Genomic DNA, 22,641 nt, shown 5'->3' on the forward strand with positions numbered 1-22,641 from the left:
AGGAGCTAAGTGGACAGAGTAGTCTTTTGTAGGACATTTCCTCCCGCTAACTAGTACCTGAAGGGCTGGCCTTTTTATTATTAACTTTTACACAGTGGTGCTCTGCAGTTGGAAATGATACCTTTCTCAAGAAACCTGATGTCAGTTTCCCACTGTCTTGCTCCACAAATTTCAATAGAAAGCAAACTGAATGTGCTTAGGAATTTCATGAAAGTGCTCTTTGCTGATATTATTTTTGACATCCTGTTTCTTAAAGTCTTCCCTCAGTTGGTAAAGTAGGCAACATCTTACAAGGGGAACACTAAAATACACAGAAATACGTTGCTCAACATCACACAACGAGTTAGGTTTCCAGTCACCTGCTCTATGGCTCTGAGATCCACAGCACCCACACTGGTTCCTAGGACTGTGTCCACGTGATAGTTTAGAATACAGAAAATGAACCAGCCACTATGGCTTAAGAGTCATCTCCCAAGGAAGACAATACTGGCCTTTTGAATGCTGGGACTCATGGGCTTGTTGATGTGGCTTTCTGGTGTGCCAGGATCTCCTGGCAGCTCCTGTACACTTCAATCAAGCAGTCCAGCCGGGGCTTGGCACTCTGAATTCCAAAGGGGAGAAACGCAGAGTCAAGATGAACGTAAGAGAGTGCTCAGTGGTGTTGCATCCACGTGTAAACTCAATCTCTCACCCACATCAAGGGGCATAAATGGCAGAGAAATGAGCTCAGACAGCAGGAAGTTCACACCTCAGTACCTTGCTAGAAGGACTCCAAAACTATGCCCGTAGCCAGCCCGTGAACTGTGTGAGGCAGGAGCTCAAAAGACAATTTTTTAATCTGTCTAAATTTCACAACCTCTAAGAGAAGAAGAAGAATAACAAGGACAGGCCCTCTGAGAAGTGTCACAAGCTGAGATAGAGTCCTCAGAGACCAGAAGGGCAGTTTAATATGCAAATATTGTAAAACATTTTGTGAAATGAAATGTAACACAACCAAAACTAAAAGAAAAGCCACAGAATGGGAAAAATATATGTGGAAAGAATATTTAATGAAAGTTTGCTACTTAAAATATAAAAAGAATTGTTACATAATTAATATCTAGATTCTACTTGACTAATAGAGATGGATAATTTAAAACAAAATACTGATAGGAGATACAAGGAAATATGAAGTCAGTCATTTAAAAAGATACAAATTTAATAATTTTAAAATGCCTTTACCTACATACTAAACGAAAAGAACCAGTTGAATTCACTGCTAGCCAAGACTGCAGAAAAGGCAAGTAAAAACTCCCAATAGCATGGTAAAGTGGTCCAATCTCTGCAGCTCAATCTCAAACACGAACAAAAACCCATGGAACTGCTCATAAACTTTAACAAAATAGCTATAATTTGAAACTATAATGCCAAAGAATTTTTTTTTGAGCTTAGCTGCCTTAAATCTTTTGTGAAAAAGGAACAGCAGTGGAGCAGGGTTAAATGCATACGTAAATAAATACCTATAATTTATTACAATCATGTTTGTTCAAGTGGTTTTTCCTAAGAGCAAAACAAGTAATCTGGACACAATTTAAAAAGCTAGAAATAGAGTGGCTAAAGTAAACTATAATATTTCAACATGATGGAATACTATATAATTATTTAAAGTATAACAGCCTTTGCAGATGAATGAAAATGCATATTAAATAACTATTTAATAAACAAAGCACAAAATAGTGCCTAATATGTGTAGATAATGACATCTGGGTGAAACTGTATAATGGAAACTGAGAGTCAAAGTAGATGAATAGTAATTTATGGGCAGAAATTGCTACATATTTGATTATTTTTTCTCTAAAATTTGCATGAATTCATATTATTTTTGAAAGCCTATATTTGCTTCAGAGAGGAACTTCTAAAATAACTAAAATCCTAATTTTCACTGGAAATAGTTGCCAGGTATCTTCAAAAACTCTGACAAAAGTTTACATTCCCACTGAGCATAAACAGCAGTGCATATGCAAGGAGTACGAGAGGAGGTAGAGAATTTCTCTGGAGAAAGGAAACTTAAGTGTTCTGTGCTCACCTGGAAGACAGGTACTACTTGGGATATCCCATGTGGTTCCACTGGATCCTTCAATAAAATGCAGAGGTAGTAAATCACCTTCTGCTGTAAGAAAAGAAACCAAATAGCAGAAGTCCAAGTGAAACTCGGTTTGTTTTCTTTTTCTTCTTCTTCAAGGGGAGGCTCAAAACTTTTTCTCTAAGTAGTAGAACACCTGATAACCTTGAAATGGAAAAGGAGAAGTATATTCTCATTCTTTAAATGAAAAATACAAGAGATGATTTTGAAGCTGGGCTAGAAACAGTTGAAGTGCTGATTCCTTATTCATAAAAACCTATTCTCTTTAAAAATAGTCCTATCTTTTCAACGTAAGTTTCACTCTTATGGTTTATAGACACATCAGCCAAAAAAAGAAACACTGCAAGTACTAGAGCAGAAGATTCCTCAAATTTAATTCTATGACATCAAATACTTTAGTATTTGATTCAGGAACACCCCACCTGCTACTTCCTCCAGAAAGGCCTGTAATACTTATTATACACTTACCATGTAAATAGCCTCGTTAATGACAATATCCTTCACCTTGCCCATCTCAATAAAGGTGGTGCTTTCTTTGCCTGAGGCGTAGGATGAGGTCAGCTGGATGCCCAGGGAATCAATGATTAACAGAGTCTCCTGATCAATCTTCACAAAATGGAGGTAACCAAGTAGGCCTAAGAGGGTGATGAAGATGGCAGCAGAGAGGATCATGCTGTTCTGAAGAGAGAGCCAGAGGCAGGCAGTAAGATTACCAAGTGGTCCTGCGCACACTGCTGCTGTGTTAACAAATCAACTCGGGCGGGGCGGGGCGGGGCGGGGGGGGGCAGAAAGGGACAAAGGACAGGCGAAAATCTTTGTTCTACTGTGAGTTGAACAGATGCAAGACCCATACATAAGAGGAAACCATACAAAAGAGGAAACCACTTTTATCTGGGTTCTGCAAGTATATAGGAGTCCTTGGGTGGTATAAATGGTTAAGTGCTTGACTACTAGCAGAAAGGTTGGCAGTTCGAACCCATCCTGAGGTGCCTTGGGAGGCAGGCCTGTCAATCTGCTTCTGAGAGGTCACAGCCTTGAAAACCCCACAGTTCTATTCCGCACACATGGTGTCACCATGAGTCAGAATCAACTTGGTGGCAACTAACAACAGCATACAAGTGGATAGTGGAATAGATCCAGATAGCTTCCAAATGGACAGGTCTGTGGAGGGAAATCCACAGCAAAATGTCTGGCATCACACCAATGTCAAAGATTTTTCTTCCAAAAGTGCAATTTAGGGACCCAGATCTTTTCCTCTCTTGCTCCCTCAGCAGAATATACAGTGCAAAATCACAGACTGAACAATTGTAAAGTACTTCGCACCAGTGCTGCAGATACTACTCACTGCCTATTCAACTGCCGCTTCTTCCTAGTAGAACTTGGAGTGAATCATGACCTGGTCCCACTCCTTTTGCCAATGATTGGTTAGGAATGGGCACATGACAAGTCTGGCCAATGAGATGTCAGGGGAGGTCAGCTAGAGGGGCTTCTGAAAAACTTAGTTCATCTTAAAAAGACAGCTAAGGAAGAAGAGGTCCTTTCTTTATGAAGTTCATAGTGAGGTTTGATGCCATGGCCTTTGCCACATGAAGTGGAGATGGCATAAAAACAAAATTCTCCTATTTTAAAATTGCCTAAGATCAGCCCTCCACATGGAGGAGGCAACATGGTATAAACAAAAAGAAACGGCTTCAGAGTCAAACAGCCTTGGATTTGAATCCCAGGTCTACCATTTACTAGCTTTGTAGATTTGCGACCTTGGATAGATAAGTTATTACTCTTTCTGAGCCTTGGTTTTCTTCTGAGGTTGAAATGAGGCATTCAGTAAAACACCTGGCACTCAATAGGCAGTTAATAAGTTATCTGTCCCTGCTCCCCACATGCCCACAGGGGCAGAACTCAGGCTAGTATTAAAATTCAACTGTATTATAAATTTAGGTAGCTAGACAGATAAACATAGATAAATTACCATGCTCTGAAATATGCTGTGGTAGCAAAAAAGCTAATGGATGCAGTAATAGAAACTACCAAAATACGGAATAAATAGCTCTGCTGTATTTAGCTTTGACCAGACCACTCCTGGAATATATTCCATCCAGGACACTATACATGAAACTAGAACTTACCCTGGGAAAGGCAATTAGGATAAGTCCTTTTAACTGAGCGCTGTCACAAAGTTAGGACATTTGACCCACAATACAATACTGTGGAAGAGGTCCTGGTGGCACTGTTAATCAAAAGGTCCATAGTTCGAACCCACCAGCTGCTCCACAGGAGAAAGATGTGGCTGTCGGCTTCAGTGAAGATCTACAACCTTGGAAACCCTAAGGGGCAACTGTACTCTGTGCTACTTGGTCGTTAAGAGTTGGAATTGACTGGAGGGCACACAACAACAATACCGTGAAGCTAGTGTGGCAAATATTCCATTTTAGAGATGCGAAAACTGAGGCTCAGAAAAAATAGGACTGAGTCTGGAAATTGCTCGAAAAGTTCATAGTTCTTCAGAAAATACGTGAAACTGGGGAAGGGATTCAGGGAGGTAGATAGATTGCCTTGAAAAAGAAATTAGGAGGAACTATAAAAGCTGCTTTCAAGCTTTTAACGTCTGTGTGTATCTAGACACACACACATATACTATATATACACATACACACTTGTAGAGGCAGAGAGTTTCTGAAAGACTATATAAGGTATTGTTAACAATGATACCTGTGAGGAGTGGAAGCGATGGATGAGGGTGATCCACTAACAGTTCTCTGAACTCTCGGAATTAAATTACTAGGAGCATAACTACATAGCGCACATGGAAGTTTACATTTTAGGCTGTCGTGCAAGGACTAAGATGTATGCTGGGTGGATCCACAAAAGCAGAACAGGGATCCACGAGAGGGAGATGGTACAAGAGCACAAACTTCACTAAACGTAATGAAAAGATCCGTCCAGCAGGACAATGGCGTCTCCAGAACCAGCGAGTCCTCGTCCTCCGACCCTACAACTGTAGGAGGATCCGGCAAGAGGCTCGAGCTCCACCAAAAAGACCCCAAAGAGCCTTCCAAATCCGAGCCCCAACTCCGAGGGCAGGGAGAGGCCGACCGGCCATTACCTCACAGAGGGTGAAGAGTCCGTAGGCCGCCAGCCACACGGTGCAGGTGACAGCGGTGAGGGAGCGCAGCGAGAGCCGAGGGCAGCTGAGGCAGAACTCCCGGCAAGAGGGGGAATAGTAGCGGCGCTGCAGGGCCAGGCGGCCGCCGCAGATGTCCGAGAAGCTCCGCTCGTCCTCCATTGCCGGCTCGCCCCCACCCAGCGGGGCCGCGCCGCGCCGCGCCGCGCCACTCTAGCCCGCCCCACCGCGCCGTCTCGCCGGCTCTCGGGCCACTTCCGGAGAGCCGGGTCAGCGTCCCGCCCCCCGTTCGGCGCAGCCGCAGTTCGGCGCTGAGAGTCCGGGAGGTTAAGTGAAGAGTTCATCGTGCCCCCGGTGTGTTCGGCCGCTATTTTCGGCTTCTTTGTCTTCTCCAAAGAGTCGTAGGGGGCCAGCGACTCAGCAGACAGATTAAAACCGCTACTAACAAACGTGGTTTCGCCCGACAAACTGATTTATATTTCTAAGCCAGAGTGTGCCCCAAGGAGACAGTCCACAGGTATTCATACATTCCAATCATTGTTTTATTCGTTACATATTTAATGACACCTTTTTTATTGTGTACTAGGGAAACCCTGGTGGCGTAGTGGTTAAGTGCTACCGCTGCTAACCAAAGGGTCGGCATTTCGAATCCGCCAGGCGCTCCTTGGAAACTCTGGGGGCAGTTCTGCTCTGTTCTATAGGGTCGCTAGGAGTCGGAATCGACTCGACGGCACTGGGCTTGGTTTGGGTTCATTGTGTGCTAGATAGTTTTAGGTGCTGAGGATACAGTGGTGAATAACATTGACAAGGTCCCTGTCCTCAAGTGGCTTCCTTTCTAGTGGGAGAAATAATATGGAAATAATTTCAGAAAGCCGTCGGCAATAAGGTGATGACCACAGGCAGGGACGGGTGGGCCGGGGACTTTAAACAGGGCATTCAAGAGAACGTCTCTCTGAGAGGGAAACTTTGGAGCTAGAAGAATGAGAAGGAACCGAACATTGGTCTCAGGGAGTTCTGCAGGTGCACTTTGTCAGGAAGAAGGACGAACAAAGACAAAGCCCTCGAGGCTGGAACAAGGTGAGCTTATTGGAGGTATATAAAGGCCATGGAGACAGGTGCCTGGGGACAGATAGGTAAAAGATCCAGAAGGGTCTTGTATGAGACGCTGTAAGGAGTTAGATTTCACTGTCCAACTTCTCTCTCCCAGACCTCTGCTGGGAGGTAGACAGTAGGAGTGTGAGATGCAGTTTATGGAAAATAGGATTACTAAATGTATGTAATAAGTCCTGTGGGTTCCCTCCTCTTACCTCAGATGTGTCCCGTGAGCCACGGTGTGGCCTATTAAAATAGTTATGATGCTTCAGCCCTGAGGCGTAAGGATAAATGGCATAGAGTTCTCACTAGCTTTAAGTCTCTCCGATGCCAGTCAGGTTCAGTTGCTCCATTCTCATGCAGAATTTTTTTCCTTTTCTTTTCCTAAATTTTTCTTCAAATATTGCTTTGCTTTGTTTTTCCAGTTTTATTTCTGTGCCCCGAATCTTCCAACCAATACTTTTTTTGTGAATATCATTTAATGTCTTTTACAATTATAAAAGTAATATTTGCGTATTGTTGAAAATTTGAGATTTTTAACTGTACAACAAGGAAGAAAACTTTAAACCACCTATATCGCCCCCACTGAGACATAAGCACCGTTGGTGTTTTAGAGAGACCTCTAGTCCTGGAGTTCTCGCCCAGGCATCCCTAATAGCATTCAGAGTCTGCGGACTTGGATGGGGAAAAAATTTCCCCTTTAGTTTCATTAACTTCTAACTGAAATTTAACATTTCTTTTGATTATGAGTGCAGACACAAACCAAGTAGTATCAGCAGTGATTTTGTCACCAATAGAAATCACAAATATTTTCTTTTCACAATAATTGTTATAAAAATCAAACCTGTCACCATCGAGTCAATTCTGACTCACAGTGACCCTATAGGACAGGGTAGAACTGCCCCATAGGGTTTCCAGTGCCTGGAGCACTTAACCACTGTGCCACCAGGGTCTCCATAATTGTTATCTCAAAATGTCCTTTTCACTCATAACTACTTCAAAATTGCAGTAATTATTAGACCCATCACTAGATCTTGTTATTAATGTGTCAGTAAAGAGATACATATGGCTATAACACATTTGAAAAATATTTTGATTACTATATTTCAATTCAAGGAGCCCTGGTGGCATAGTGGTTAAGTGCTCAGCTGCCAACCAAAAGGTTGTCAGTCTGAACCCACCAGCTGCTCCGCAGGAGAAAGATGTGGCATTCTGCTCCTGTAAAGATTATACAACCTCGGAGACCCTATGTGGCACTTAGACTCCGTCTTATAGGGTTACTATGAGTCGGAATAGACTGGACAGCAACAGGTTTGGTTTTGGATATTCACATTCTGTTGGTTTTCTTTGAAATCCAATGTTTTGTTTTTTTTTTTAAATGCAATTTAAAATATGATTGTGATAAGGGATCCGTTAGCTTCACCAGACTTACAAAGGGTCTGTGGCACAAGAAACGTTAAGAACCTGTACCGGCTTAGAAAGTTTCACAGCAGTAGAGGCATAGAAAGAAAAAGACACCTAAATGTACACTTAACATTTTTTGAATACTATTAGGAATATATATGGTAGTAAAGTAATCCCAAAATCTTTATATCTACTTTGTTTTGTCACATCACAGTATCTTCTTAACTCTATTATGCAGTTTGGCAGCTCAGTAGAAATTGAAACCTATGTGTTTGCTATTTACCTAGGTTCCAGTTAGAATGTGAAATGACAAGTTTTCATGACCATGATCTTGCAAAAGTATCAAGGAGTGATTGTTTTAGCTCTCAGTATTGGATTTCAAAATATTCTCAAATCTCAAAAGTTCCATGGACTATATTTGCAGGGTCAGTCATGGAAAAATAGAGAAAGGGAGCATGAGAAAAAATATATACCCTCTATTTTCAAGGTAGGATAACTGCTGTAACAAAACACCTTACAATTTCAGTGGCTTGACACAATAACTGTTTATCTTAAGTGCATAGTTCCACATGGGTGTTCGTGGTGAGGTGACACGCTTCCAAGTCAGCGACCCAGACTCCTTGCATCTAATGGCTGCACAACCCCCTAGGGCCTTCTCGTGGGCCTCTCCATTGGATCCTCTGCATCTGGCTGGCAGATGAGGGGCAAGAATGGAGGAAGGTGCATGAGACGGTTTTCTGGCCAAGTCTTTGGCCCACATTTCCATTGGCCAGAACTCATTAGCATGGCTATACCTAACTTCAATGGAGGCAGAGAAACAGCATCTATCAGTGTGGGGAGGGATGGTTGAGGAGAAATGATCTGGTGAACATTTAGTCAGGCAAAGGCCATATTCTTCAAAGAATTCTGGCTACAAGAACCAGGAACTATATTGGAGTGAATTAAGCACTGAGGTGGCAATTCACAGGATTAATCTCCCAGACTTACTTTTGGTATGATGGGTAATTATTTCCACTGTTAAAGTAATTCTTGGAGCCTGAGTGGTTTTGAATTTGAATAGCAAAGGAAAATAGAGTAATTAAAATACAAGTTCAGTTAACTTTTTATTTTTAGGGTCCATGCCAGATTCTTAAAACCCTTCCATAAGTTCTATTTTAGTGTTTGCTTACATTTATGGGTTAAATAGTCATTCCAAGAATACAATCTTAAACCAAAAACAAAAGCTGTTGCTGACCAGTTGATTCTGACTCAGCAACCCTGTAGGACAGAGTAGAGCAGCCCCATAGCGTTTCCAAGGAGCAGCTGGTGGATTCGAACTGCTGCCCTTTTGGTTACCTGAGCTCTTAACCACTGGGCTACCAGGGCTCCTCTGTCTTGTACTGTTGCTTCTATTCTGTTTGCTTTTTTATGATATTAATGATTGCTACTGCTATGTTAACTGATGGTAGGACTCCTACTAAGGGCCACTTACCCCTAAGCGTTCTGTGAACTCAAAGGAAACTAATAACAACCCATAGAGGAGAAAAAGCAAAGGCCCACGTAAGTAAAAAGTAATCCCAATGAAATGGGGTTTTAAAGAAATAAACTTTTCATCTGTTCATTTCTAGAATTCCATTTTGATTTATCTAGTGTTTTTGAGTATATCTCTTCATATGGTTTTTTTAGTGGTTGCTTGTTTTAGTTATCTTGTGCTACTATAACAGAAATGCCACAAGTGGATGGGTTTAACAAAGAGAAATTTATTTCCTCACAGTAAAGTAGGCAAAAAGTCCAAATTCAGGATGTCACCTCCATGGGATGGCTTTCCCTCTCTGTCGGCCTTCTCATCAGTCTTCCCCTGGAGTAGGAGCTTCTCCATGCAGGGACCCTGGGTCCAAATGACATGCTCTGCTCCTGGCACTGCTTTCTTGGTGGTATGAGGTCCCCCGTCTCTCTTCTTGCTTCTTTGTTTTATATCTCAAGAGATTACCTGAAGATACAATCCAATTTTGTAGATTGAGCCCTGCCTCACTAACACATTAACATCATAGAGGCAGGATTTACAACATACTGGAAAAGCACACAATACCGGGAATCATCCCCCAGCCAAATTGATACACACGTTTTGGGGGGGGGGGGCATATAGTTCGATCCATGACATTGCTGTAGGTATTAAATTATGTATATATAACTTATCACAGTCTAGTGATATTGACATTTTACCAGTTCAAATGAAGTGTAAAAATCTTACCTCCCTTTACATCCCTTTACGCTCCCCATTTATAATTGTCTTGAGTAGTTCCTCTATATACATTAAAAAACCACAGTGTTATAATTTTTTTTTTGCTTCAACCATCAAGCATAATTTCAAAAAATTCAGAGAAGAAAAGTTTATTATGTTTGCCCATATTTTTGTTCTTTTCATTGTTCTTCCTTCTTGATGTTCCAAGATCCCTTCTTTTATCATTTCCCTTCTATTAAGAGAACTTCCGTTAGCCATTCTTTTAAGGTAGGTGTGCTGGTGACAAATTCTCTTCATGAAATTTTCCTCCATCTGAAAATGTCTTGATTTCCCCTTCATTCCTGAAGGATATTTTTTACTGGATATATAATTCTGAGTTGACAGTTCTTTCAGCACTTGAAAAATATTGTGCCATTTCCTTCTGGCCTCCATGGTTTCTGATGACAAATCTGCTATCATTTGAATTTTTTTTCTTAATATATATCTGGTTCTATCATTGCTTTCAAGATTTTTTCTTTGTCTTTAGTTTTCAGAAGTTTGGTTATGATGTGTCTTGGCATGAATTTCTAGGGTTTATCCTGTTTAGGTTTTGTGTAGCTTCTTGAATCTGTAAGTTCATGTCTTTTGCCATATTTGGGAGGTTTTCAGCCATTTTTTCTGTGGGTATTCTTTCAGCCTCATCCTTTTTCTCCTCTCCTTCCAGGATTCTGATGACATAGATATTAGATCTTTTGTGTAGTCCCACAGATCCCTAAAGCTCTGTTTCTTTTTTTTTCCAATATGCTTTCTCTGTTGTTAAATTTGGGTAATTTCTATTGTTCTGTCTTTAAATTCACTGATTCTTTCGTCTGTCCTCTCCATACTGTTGTTGAATCGTGTTATAGTGTTTTTCAGTTCTAAAATTTCCATTTGATTCTTCTTTATATCTTCTGTTCTCTACACAGTGTCAGGAAGGATCAGTCCCTGGAGAAGGATATCATGCTTGGTAAAGTACAGGGTCGGTGGAAAAGAGGAAGACCCTCAACGAGATGGATTGACACAGTGGCTGCAACAATGGGCTCAAGTATAACAACGATTGTGAGCATGGTACAGGACCGGGCAGCGTTTTGGTTTGTGGTACATAGGGTTGCTATGAGTCAGAACCTACTCGACTAACAACAACAACGTTCTCTGCTGAGACTTCTATTTTTTTGTTTGTTTCAAGCATGTTTGTAATTGCTTGTTGAAGAATTTTTATGATACTATGTAGCAGTGGGTAGTGGTTTTTATGTAAAATCCTAGTCAGGTAATTCTAACATCTGTGTCACCTCAGTGTTGGCATCTCTTGATTTTCTTTTCTTATTCAAGTTGAGTTTTTTGGGTTCTTGGTATGAGGAGTGATATTTTCTTGAAACCTGAACATTTTGGATACTGTGTTATGAGACTCTGGATCTTATTTAAATTTTCTGTTATAGAAGGCCCCCTCTGACACCACCCCAGTGGGAGAAGAGGGGCATTACTTCAGTACTGCCAAGTGGAGGTTAAAGTCCAGGTTCCCTACTTGGCCTCCATTAACAGCTGGGGTGGAGGAGATGCTCCTTGTTATTGCCGTGTGGGGTAGAAGTCCAGGCTTCCCGTGTGTTCTCCACTGACCCCACAGGGTAGGGGTTGGGGGATGCACGTGTTACCACTCAGCAGAGAATAAAGTCCCTGATCTTTACTCAGCCTTCTCTGATAACATCCTAGTTGAGGAGTTGGAACATGTCATTATAGCCTGGCAAGCTGGAAGTCCAGGTTCCTTGCTTGATCTTTGCTGGCAGGGGTGAGAATGGCACCACAGTGTTTTTCTGTGGTGTTTGGCTGGAGTAGTTATTGTCTAAAAGCTTTCTACCTTGCTGGGCTTCTTTGTCCTTTGGCTTTAGAGAGCAGGCTTTCCTTGGGTGTTTTTTTAAGTGTTTTATCTGCACCCATTGTCATTTCCAGGTTGATATCTTTTCCAGTACCCAGTCTGGGATATACGAGACAAAAAGAAAACCCACAAAAGTCACCACCGTATCATTCTTCTGGTCCTGAGGTCCCTAGTCAGTCTGCCTCCCTCTCTCCATGTTTCAGAGTCTTATATTTGTTTTATATGTAATGCCCAGGGATTTTAGCTATTCTTAGTGGGAAGCATAGGGAATATATATATATTCCATCATTCTAGAAGAAATTTCCTCATTTACCCATTAAAAAAATTAATTGATGAATATTATCTATGAAATAAAAATGCACAGCCTGCAGTTTACTTTTTCCACACTCTTACTGGTTTCTTTTGTGAACAGAAGTCTTAATTGAGATGAAGACCAATTTATCAATCTTTCCTTTTATGGTTAGTGTTTTTTTATGTTCTGTTTAAGAAATTTTTGCTACCCCAAAGTCATGAAAATATTTCATTCTTTTTTTTCTAGAAGCTTCATTGTTTTACCTTTCATATTTAGACCTACAATCCATTTTGAATTAATTTTTTTATTATTTGAAGGTAAGAGTCAAAGTTAATTTTTTTCAACACCATATGTTGAAAATACCATCCTTTCCCCATTGATTGCAATGCCATTTTTTTTGTAAATCGAGTGACTATATATGTTTTTTATATATATATATATGTGTAGATTCTCTGTTCTGTTCTTTGTGTTCTATTTTGTCTTTCCTTGTACTATGAGTCGGAATCGACTTGACGGCAGTGGGTTTGTTTCTTTTTGGTTTTGTGCCAAACATCAAACTGTCTCTCAATTACTATAGCTTTATAGTAGGTCTTGATTTCTGATACTGTTAAATCATCCAGCTTTGTTCAGGATTGTATAGGCTGTTCTAGTCCCTTTGTATTTTCACCAAAAATCCTGCTGGGATTGCATTGAATCAATGGATCAATTTGGAGAGAATTGAGATTTTAACTATTCTTAGTCTTCCAGTCCGTGAGCCTGGTATGCCTCTCTATTTATTAGGTCTTTTCTCTCTGAGAACATGTTTTATAGTTGTGTTGTACGTCTTTAATTGGCTTATGCCTAGGTACTTGATGTTTTTTGATGCTATTATCTATTAGATATGTATTTTTTTATTTCAGTACTCATTCCTTTTTAAATATGATATGTTTATTATTTCCCTGATGAAATCAAATTGAGATTTTATAAAAGAAAATATATCTGCAACCCTGACACCTAAACAAATAAATCTTTTTATTTACGCAAGCATTTGGGCCTTTTTACTTTAATGTTTTAAAAAGATGATGTAATAAATATAAACAATTTTTGAATGAGAGAAAAAAATTGCACACAGTCCTAGAAATCCTTCAGTTTGCTTATTACTTTTCAATATATGTCTCTTAGTTTTTGCACTTTTATCTTTGCAAGCATAATGTACATACTATTTTGTAATTAAAATTTTTTAACATTTTCTACATTTTTACAGATTTTATATATGTAAATGATATATGTAAATGTCATTTAAAATAGCTACATAGTATCCCATCATGTCATTGTTGTTGTTACTTGCTGTCTAGTCCACCGTGACCCATGGCAATCCCATGTGACCCCATGCTTGCAGAGTAGAACTGCTCCATAGGGTTTTCAAGGCTGTGGTCTTTTGGAAACAGATTGCCAAGCCTGTCTTCAAGGCACCTCTGGGAGAGTTCAAACTGCCAACCTTTTGGCTAGTAGTCAAGTGCTTAATCATTTCAAAGACCCAGGGGCTCCTTTCTGTTACGTTAAAATAATAATTTACTTATTAGTGTCCTATTGTTTTCCTATCTGGTGAAAATGGCTAGTAGTCATTTCAGGTAAGGAAGAATGACAGTAGGGGAAAAAAATAGACAGCTGGAGAAGAAAGGGTAAATAAAGACATAGAAATAGGAAAAAAACACACAAACAGATATAGCACAGAAAGCAATTTTTTTTTTTTTTGGAGTCACATCCCCATCTTGTGGCGTGCTAGGATAGTGGAGCTAAGTATTTTCAGACTTGTGTTTATTTTTCACATATTTTATACTTGATTGGAGTGGAGTTATCTTTAGCATCTGTGCAACAAGCAAAAGAAAATGAAGTCAGGGAACACACCTAGCTTTTGTGTGGAAGGTTTCTCTTCCCTTGTAAAAACCAGGGTACTATGTGTCCTTGTAAGGACAAATACAAATTGAAAATAAGTTTTAATTCTCTGCGTTGAAAATAAGGGAAGAGGCTCCCCTTCTCTCCTGTTCTTTCAGAATTCCCTTTAGATAACCTGTAAATGCTTTCTCTTTTTGTAATGTAAATCAAGGATGTTTTCTCAAGGATTTCAGGACCACCTATTTTGAAATGTAATCTTCAAGGAAGGCCACACCCTTACTTCTCAAGTTTCCTGGAAGGAGATTAGCATAACTCCAGGTATCCTGCCATAAAGATATTTAAAAAATGATCAATTTTATCTTGAAAACATGCATGTAATGGGTTATATCCACTCAGCTATAAAAAGAGTCAGATTCCTTTCTGTCTTGGTAATTTCTTCAGCAGGTTGGTTGTGATGATTACATTTTCGTTCAATCCTTGTTCAATAATAACATTTTAAGTAAATTTTTAAAATTTGAATAATAATTTTTTTGTGGAGAGGTTTTCTGGGTTGGGAGTATATATTGTTTTTAGTAACTTTTCCCCAATTTTGTACACTAAGTTTTGTAAATCAAATAAACTGAACTTTGGTTAAAAAGATAAATCTAGTTTGACACAGGTTTGACAAACAGGTTCAGTTAGACCATAACACTCAGCTTAATTTCATGTGGTTGGTTGCAGCAACTTCCTTAAGTGAATTTGATCAAGTTGCAACTTTGTAATCTAGAAAATAAGTTTCCCTCATGAAGATTTTTCTGAAGACATCAAATGAAAGGTAAAAGAGCAGGGAGCCCTGGTTAAATAAAGCCTTGCTGCTCAAAGTGTGGAAACCCTGATGACGTAGTGGTTAAGTGCTACAGCTGCTAACCAAAAGGTCAGCAGTTTGAATCCACCAGGTGCTCCTTGGAAATCCAATGGGGCAGTTCTAATGTGTCCTGTAGGGTCTCTGTCAGTCAGAATTGACTTGACAATAATGGGTTTGGTTTGTTTTTACTCAAAGTGTGGTAGGCAGACCAGCAAGCAGCATTGGCATCACCAGGGAGCTTCTTAGAAATGCAAAATCTTGGGCCCCAAGCCAGACCTCCAAAACCTGTTGCTGTCAAGTCCATTAGTAACCCTATAAACAGAGTAGAACTGCCCCACAGTGTTTCCAAGGCTGTAAGTCTTTACAGAAGCGGACTGCTACATTTTCTCCCAGGGAGCAGCTGGTGGGTTCAAACCACCAATCTTTTGGTTAGCAGCCGAGTACTTTAACCACTGCACCACCAGAGCTTCTTTAAACCAGACCTACGGAGTCAGAATTTGAGTTTTAAGAAGATTCTCAGGTGATTTCCTTCCACATTAATATTTGAGAAGCACTGAAAGATATCACTCTTAACACCAGGATTCTCTACCCCTGACTACATATTAGAATCATCTGGGGAGCATTTACAAACTATAAAGCCTGGGTCCATCCCAGATAATCAAATAAGAATGGGCAGAAGGGGAGGGAGGAGATGCGCCTCAGTACTTTTGAAAAGCTCCCTAGGTGGTTTTTAACTAGCTGCCAGAGTTGAGAACTGCTCTCCTCTCATTCATGCCCCAAATCCCTCCCTTCTCTGTCTCCTCTCTCTTTATTACTCCTTACCTCTGTTAACATGATCGTGAAGGGACATGATCATTTCAGGATTGTCAGGAAGCATAACCCAACCCATTGCTCTTGAGTCAATTCTGACTCATAGTGAGCCTATAGGACAAAGTAGAACTGCCCCAGGGGGTTTCCAAGGAGCGCCTGGTGAATTCAAACAGCCGTAGCACTTAACCACTATGCCACCAGGGTTTCCAGGAAGCATAGTAAAGGGGGAAAAAAATTGGATGTGGTGGTTAAGAAGAAGAAAAGTACCAAGATAATTCCAAGGATCTGAATAATTATGGCAGTATCAGGGGTTGAATCCCCATGCACTCCCCACTCCTACCGAGCCTTTCCATATCTTCGCTTTCCATATCTTTCCAGACCCTCCCTTCTCCTTTCCAGGGCCCCCAACCTGTGCTGTTCTGTTTCTGTGTGTTGTCTCCTTGGAATATATTAGGGAAATAGAAATAAAAGCACAATCTGCTCCCAACCCAGCAAACCACTCCAGGTTTAAGGTAGAAGAGAACAAAAACAGTTTTATTATTGAATAACTATTAAACAAAAATGTGATTGCATCACAGGCAATCCACTAGAGAGAGTGCAAAAATAAAGAAATCTCACTCTTTATAGAGGCAAGTAGATGCAACTCATATTATACATACATGTTCTCAAGGTAAACAATAACTAGTCCTCAAATTCAAGGACTTAACAGCACCGTCTGTCACACGTTGTTATCCTAAATTCACCCTAGTGTTATCAATTGAATTGTGTCCCACCAAAATATGTGTTAAAATCCTTACCGTGGATGTAATCCTATTTGGAAATAGGTTTATTTGTCATGCTAATTAGATCATAACTAAATAGGGTGAGTTCTAAATCTAATCACTTCTGAGTTATAAAAAGAGCAGAATAGACACACACAGGAAAACAGATGACACGTAACTTAGTTCCCTAATGTTGCTGTAGCAGAAGTACCACAAACGGATGGCTTTAAAGAACAGAAATTTATTTTTCCACAGTTCAGGAGGCTGGAAGTCTGAATTCAGGGCACAGGCTTTAGGGGAACGCTCTGTCTTGGTTCTGGGGAAGATTCTTGTGCTTTTAGCTTCTGTACCTCTAGCATGCCTCACTTCCTTGGCTATCTTCACACGGCATTTATCTTCCCACCATTTGTGCTCACTTGTCTCTGTGTCTATGCTGCTTCGTATAATGAGAAGTGGTTAGGTTTAAGACCACTGACTAAAACTTCAGTGATATGGCTCTGTTACCAAAGAGAAGTCAATTTCCAATTAGAATTCTATCCGCAGGTATAGGGGTTAGGATTCCAACATATATTTTTGGAGGGATACATTTCAATCCATAATACTCCACCTTTTGGCTCCCCAAAATTCATGTCCTTCTCACGTGCAAAAATACATTCACCCGATCACATCATCCCTGTAACAGTGGTATGGTGGAGGCATCTGACCTCCTCTAACTTCGCAAGGCAGGGAGAGAATTACTGTCAGCATCAGCCCAAGGCTGATTCCTATGAAGCAGAGGTCAGGCATAACCTCTTCTCTCCAACCTTCCTACCAATTCTGTCACTAGCCTGCCTTCCCACAGCACTCTCAACTTCTCTGCTGGGTTCAGTAGTCCATCGCAATGGTCACACAGAACTCACAGGCCATCCTCACAGTTACGGGGTTTATTAGGGAAGTAACAGGTTACAGTTCAGGATCAGGAACTATTCAGGATACAGTTCTTCAATCAGGACAACCTCTTCCCAGCCGTGCCTTCAGGCAGGCTTCTCCCTGGCCCTTGGCCTCTTGGCCCAGCCTCTGACCTGCTTGGACAAGTGTTACAAAGATCTTGAGCTCTGCCAGTAAGTACCCGGGGCACCCTACTCTGCCAATAAGCCTAGGCTTGAAGGCACTCAGGTCTCTTGCTCTGTGGCTTGGCAAACGTAGCTCCGCCAGTAAGTGCCCAGAGGCAGCTCACTCCACCAGGAAGCCTCCTGTCCAAAGGTGCTTAGCCCTCTCACTCCACGGGTCAGCACACTCACTGAAAGTGCCTTGGTTCATGGGCCAGGAAGCCCACTGCATTGTCTTGCGCCAGTCTTCTGGTTCGCCTGCCACCGATTTTCTACAGCTGCTTCTCACCGTTTTGCACCATTTCCTGTTATTACAGCTTTCTGTCTCTGTCTGCTGGGTCTAGTTAGTTTTCAGTGGAAGAACCCTGGATCCAAAGGATATACTCCACTCCTGTCTTTTCATGGTGGTAGTGAGGTTCCCCCTTTCTGCCTCTGGGATGGCATTTTAAGCCTGGTGGCATGGCAAAACTGACCAATCCCCTCATTAGTGTTCCATCCACCTTATTTTTTTTTTTAACCCCACAAGGGTGCTATGCAGCTTATTTGTATTATTAACAAACTGCCCAATCCCCTTGATGAGCCACAAGCATCTTATTTGCATATTCCCATCCAGTCATTTGGTGGGACTTAAAAGACCATGGCTAGAAAGGCCATATAAAAGCGATCCATCACACTGCACAAACACAGACAAAACTTTTAAAAAGTTCTTATAGACACACAACAGAATGTTTAGTATCGTATCAATGCTTTAGCAGGCATTCATCAAGGAAAAAAATTAGTACAAATCCAACCAGATAACCAAAATATCCTGGGAATCTTATTTCTAAGACAAGCAAACACCTGCCCTACTCAGGCAAGTATTATAAAGCTCTTTAGCTCTGCCAGTAAGTACCCAGGAGCATCCTATTCTGCCAGTAAACCTTGGCCTGAAGGTGCTCAGGTCTCTTGCCATGTGGATCAGCACACCCGCTGTAATTACCTTGCTTTGTGGGCCAGGAAGCTCACTGGGCTGTCTTGTGCCAGTCTCCTGGTTCTGCCACCACCATTTCTCTGCTGCTGCTTCTCGCCGTCTTGCGCCATGTCCTGTATTATAGCTCCCTGTCTGTGTCTGCTGAGTCTAGGAGGTTCTCAGTGCAGGGACCCCTGGTTCAAAGGATGTGCTTCTTGGTGGTAGTGAGGGCCCCCCTCTGCTGTGGGGTTGGCTCTCTTTTAAGCCTAGAAGAGTGGAAAAACTGACAAGTCCCCTCGTTAGGGTTCTATACACCTTATTTGCATTATTAGCAAGCTGTCCAATCCCGCTGGTGGGCCACAATACTTTATTTGCATATTCCCACCTAGTCTTTTGGTGGGAGTTACAAGACTATGGTTAGAAAGGCCGTATAAAAGCAACCTATAGCGCCACAATCCCAAAAATCTTAAGCCATTCCAGCATCAACTGTAAATCCAAAATCTCATCTGAATTATCTAAATCAAGTATTGGTGAGACTCTGGGTGTGTTCCATCCTGGGACAAAATTTTTTTCCATCTGTGGACCTGTGAAACAATACAAGTTATCCACTTCAAAATTACAATGGTGGAACAGGCACAGGGTAGACGTTTCCATTTCAGGAGGGAAAAATTGGAGGGAAAGAAGGGGGGGATCATAGGTACCATGCAAATCCAGAACCCAGCAGTGCACATTTCATTAGCTCTCAAGAGTAGTTCTTTGGGACTGTTTGGGCAGTGGCCAGGCCCTCTGGACTTTGGGAGTTGGCCACATTCTCTGAATTCCAGGCGGAGGCCCCTTGGCCCTGAGTGTCAGCCCTTCTTTCCACGCACACTGGACAGCAACCTAGATCCCTTGGTTTTGGGCAGCCCCATTCTCCTGACCCACTGACGTGGCAGTCCCACCTCTTCAACTTTGGGTTGTACCCTATTCTCCTGGTCCATGGGTTTGAACCACTAACCGTTTGGTTAATAGCCCAGCTCTTAACCATTTGTGCCACCTAGGGAGGGCTTGTTTAATGTCGTTGGTGTTTCTCTCCCTCCCTCCAATTACTGATTCAGTAGGTTTGGAATGGAGTCCCAACATTTGCATTTCTAACGAGTTCACAGATCATGTGATATTGATGCTGCTCATCCGGGACCACACTTTTAGAACCAATGCCTTATGGTGATATGGTGCTTGTTCTAAAGCAAAGGTTCTCAAAGGCATCACTTTGTTAAACCAGCAGGGGAAGACAAGCAATTTGTGTGTGTGTATTTTTTTATGTGTGTGTGTTTGCTTGCGTGTGTGTGCGCACGTGTATACGTGCACTTTAGGTGAAAGTTTACAGATCAAATTAGTTTCTCATTCAAAAATTTATACATGAATTGTTTCATGAAATTGGTTGCAATCCCTGCAATGTGTCAGCACTCTTCCCCCTTTCCACCCTGCGGTTGCCAGTTTCCATTCATCCAGTTTTTCTATCCCTTCTTGCCTTCTCGTCTTTGCTTTTGGGCAGGTGTTGCCCATTTGGCCTCATATACTTGACTGAACTAAGAAGCACGTTCCTCACTGTGCATTGTTGTTTGCCTTATAGGCCTGTCTAATCGTGAACTTTGAGAGTGGCTTTGGTTCTGAATTAAAAGGGAATCCAGCAGCCATAGTCTCAGGGGTTCCTCCAATCTCTGTCAGACCAATAAGTCTGGTATTTTTTTGTGAATTTGAATTTTGTTCTACATTTTTCTCCCACTGTGTCCAGGACCTTCTATTGTGATCCCTGTTTGCGCAATCAGTGGTGGTAGCACGGCACCATCTAGTTCTGGTCTCAGGCTAGTGGAGGCTGTGGTTCATGTGGTCCATTAGTCCTCTGGACTAATATTTTCCTTGTGTCTTTGGTTTCTTCATTCTCCTTTGCTCCAGATGGGATGGGACCAATAGATGTATCTTAGATGGCTGCTAACAAGCTTTTAAGACCCGAGACACTACTCACTAAAGTAGGATGTAGAACATTTTCTTTATGAACTATGTTATGCCAGTTGACCTTTATGTCCCCTGAGACCATGGTCCCCAGCCCTCAGCCCCAGTAATTTGGTCCCTCAAGGTGTTTGGATGTGTCTAGGAAGTTTCTGTGTCTGTGCCTCTTTGTGCTATATTATATACATGAATATACATGCTGTGAATTAACACAGTGGCTGCAACAATGGGCTGAAACATAGCAACGGTTGTGAGGATGGTACAGGACTAGGCAGTGTTTCATTCTGTTGTATATAAAGTCACTGAGTCAGAACCAACTCAATGGCACCTGACAGCAACACATACAAATATATATGTAAAAATATCCACAGCCTAACCTATATATGTACATGGATGTATTGCTATAAGCCCTGTATTGCTATAAGCCCTTCTTCCCCTATTCAGTATACATATCTGCTTGTAAGTTGTTTGTTTTTACTGTTCATGTAGGGTTGTATATGCTATAGTATTTACTCTGGTTGCTTTTTTTTTTTTTTTCTTCTGTTCTTCTAAGTGCCTTCCTTTGCCTTAGTCAAGTTGTTCCGATTTTCCCTATATTATATGTTGTCTTTCCCATCACCGAAGTTGACAAGTATAAAATTTATCCTCTAAAAATACAGTGCCTTATAATACTAAAGTTTCTTGGAGTTATGATGTTGCCATGGAGACTTCTGAAAAAGTTTAGAGAGCAGCATGTAACTTGGCATTGCTGAAATAATTTTCTGGTGGATTTATGTAACTTTTTTGGTGGGAAAGACAGCTGTCCAGATTCCTGCATGCCATAGTGTTGTTCAGAAGACTCAAAACTCAAAAAAATTGAAACGTAAGGTTTATTCTGAGCCATAGGGAGACCATCCTGATTAAAAAAAAAAGGGGGGGGGGAGGCAAATGGTTCAAAGTAAGCTGGTTACAATGAGGCTTAGAAAGGGAAGAGAAGAGAGAATAGAAGATCAACTGTTGGCTAATCTTAGCATGATTGATTGAACCCTGCCCTCCCCCTTTTACTGATACTGAGACTGACTGCTGTCTGGTTAAAAAGTGGTCTCTGACCCTCCACCCATCTGCAGCCTTGATGTCTTTTTGGGATTTAAATTAAGTAAACCTGGCTTCCAACTGGAAAGAAAAGATTGGCAACATGGGTTAAAAAAAAAAAAGGCAAGATTTGGTCAGGAGTTTTTATGATGCATATTTTTGTTTCATGGGTAAGAAAAACCCTAAAATCAAAGTAAGATGTCTGTTATTAATTTTTCTCTTTGACAGAATCTGGAGTCAAATAGCTCTGCTAGCTGTGTGACTTTGGGAAAGTTATTTACCTTCTTTGATCCTGTTTCCTCGTCTTTAAAATAGGCCCTACCTTAAAGAACTGTTGAGAGTTAAGGTTCTTAGAACTTCAGTTGTTATTATTATTTTTATTTATTATTATTATTAATTGTTATTGAGACTGCAAGTAGTTTTCAACTTTTTTTACATTTTTAACATTTTCAACTTTTTTTAGTCTCCGTAAAATTTAGAAATATTGCAAATATGTTGCAGTGTTTGATTTTTAATAACTAACGCTTCTGTTGTTCAGGTAAGCAATTGAAACCTCCCTACCCCAAATAAAAAAAAATAGGTGGGTCTTAACCTGTCGGGCCGGAGAGGTCTGATTATATTTGGTCTCCTAGCCTTCGACCCTCTAAGGTAGGGTAAGAGCGTTTTCTGGACCTTGAGCTTTGAGATGGAATGGAGTGGATCGAAGCCCACTAGGTCGTGGCAGGACACTCTCCCGGGATCCGGCCAGTCCAAGACCGGCCCAGGGAGCCCGCTGTCAGGCGTGCGTTTGTGCAGAGTGGCGCGATCACGGAGGCGCTGTTCCGACCGGCTCGCGTGTTCCGCCGAGCTCACCACCCTCCCCCTCTTGGCGGGCGCCGGCCAGCCGCTCCGTCACCGACTCGCATTAGCCGTGCTTTGACTCTGGCCCTGCAGCCCCGGCGTAGGGGCGTGTCCCTGCCGGGGGAGCCCGGGAGGCCCGGCCGCGGCGGCGTGACGTCAGCGCAGGCGTGCCCGGGCCCCGGCGGGCGGCGAGTGGGCCGGCCGGGAAGGTGTGCTGGGGGCCGGGCGGGGGCCGGGCGGGGGCGCGGGCCGCGTGGCCCCGGGGCGGCGACGT

At 41.7% G+C, this 22,641-nt stretch overlaps 1 protein-coding gene across 2 annotated transcripts in view; it reads right to left on the minus strand.

The window, feature by feature from the left end:
- Window positions 1–5,486, minus strand: part of PIGH (phosphatidylinositol glycan anchor biosynthesis class H) — a 29,669-nt gene extending 24,183 nt beyond the window's left edge. The window contains exons 1-4 of one of the 2 annotated variants that reach the window (XM_049898889.1): window positions 5,226–5,485; window positions 2,591–2,800; window positions 2,066–2,149; window positions 492–601 (exon numbers count right to left, since the gene is read on the minus strand). In XM_049898889.1, the coding sequence (XP_049754846.1) occupies window positions 509–601; window positions 2,066–2,149; window positions 2,591–2,800; window positions 5,226–5,405 (567 nt within the window). In that variant the 5' untranslated portion in view covers window positions 5,406–5,485 and the 3' untranslated portion in view covers window positions 492–508. Of the gene's footprint in view, window positions 1–491; window positions 602–1,717; window positions 2,150–2,590; window positions 2,801–5,225 lie in introns of those variants that run through there. The other variant, XM_049898888.1, reaches the window with a different exon arrangement.
- Window positions 5,487–22,641: the final 17,155 nt, after the last annotated feature.

The sequence above is a fragment of the Elephas maximus genome, chromosome 10 (assembly GCF_024166365.1).
Source record: "Elephas maximus indicus isolate mEleMax1 chromosome 10, mEleMax1 primary haplotype, whole genome shotgun sequence".
Lineage (NCBI taxonomy): Eukaryota > Metazoa > Chordata > Mammalia > Proboscidea > Elephantidae > Elephas > Elephas maximus.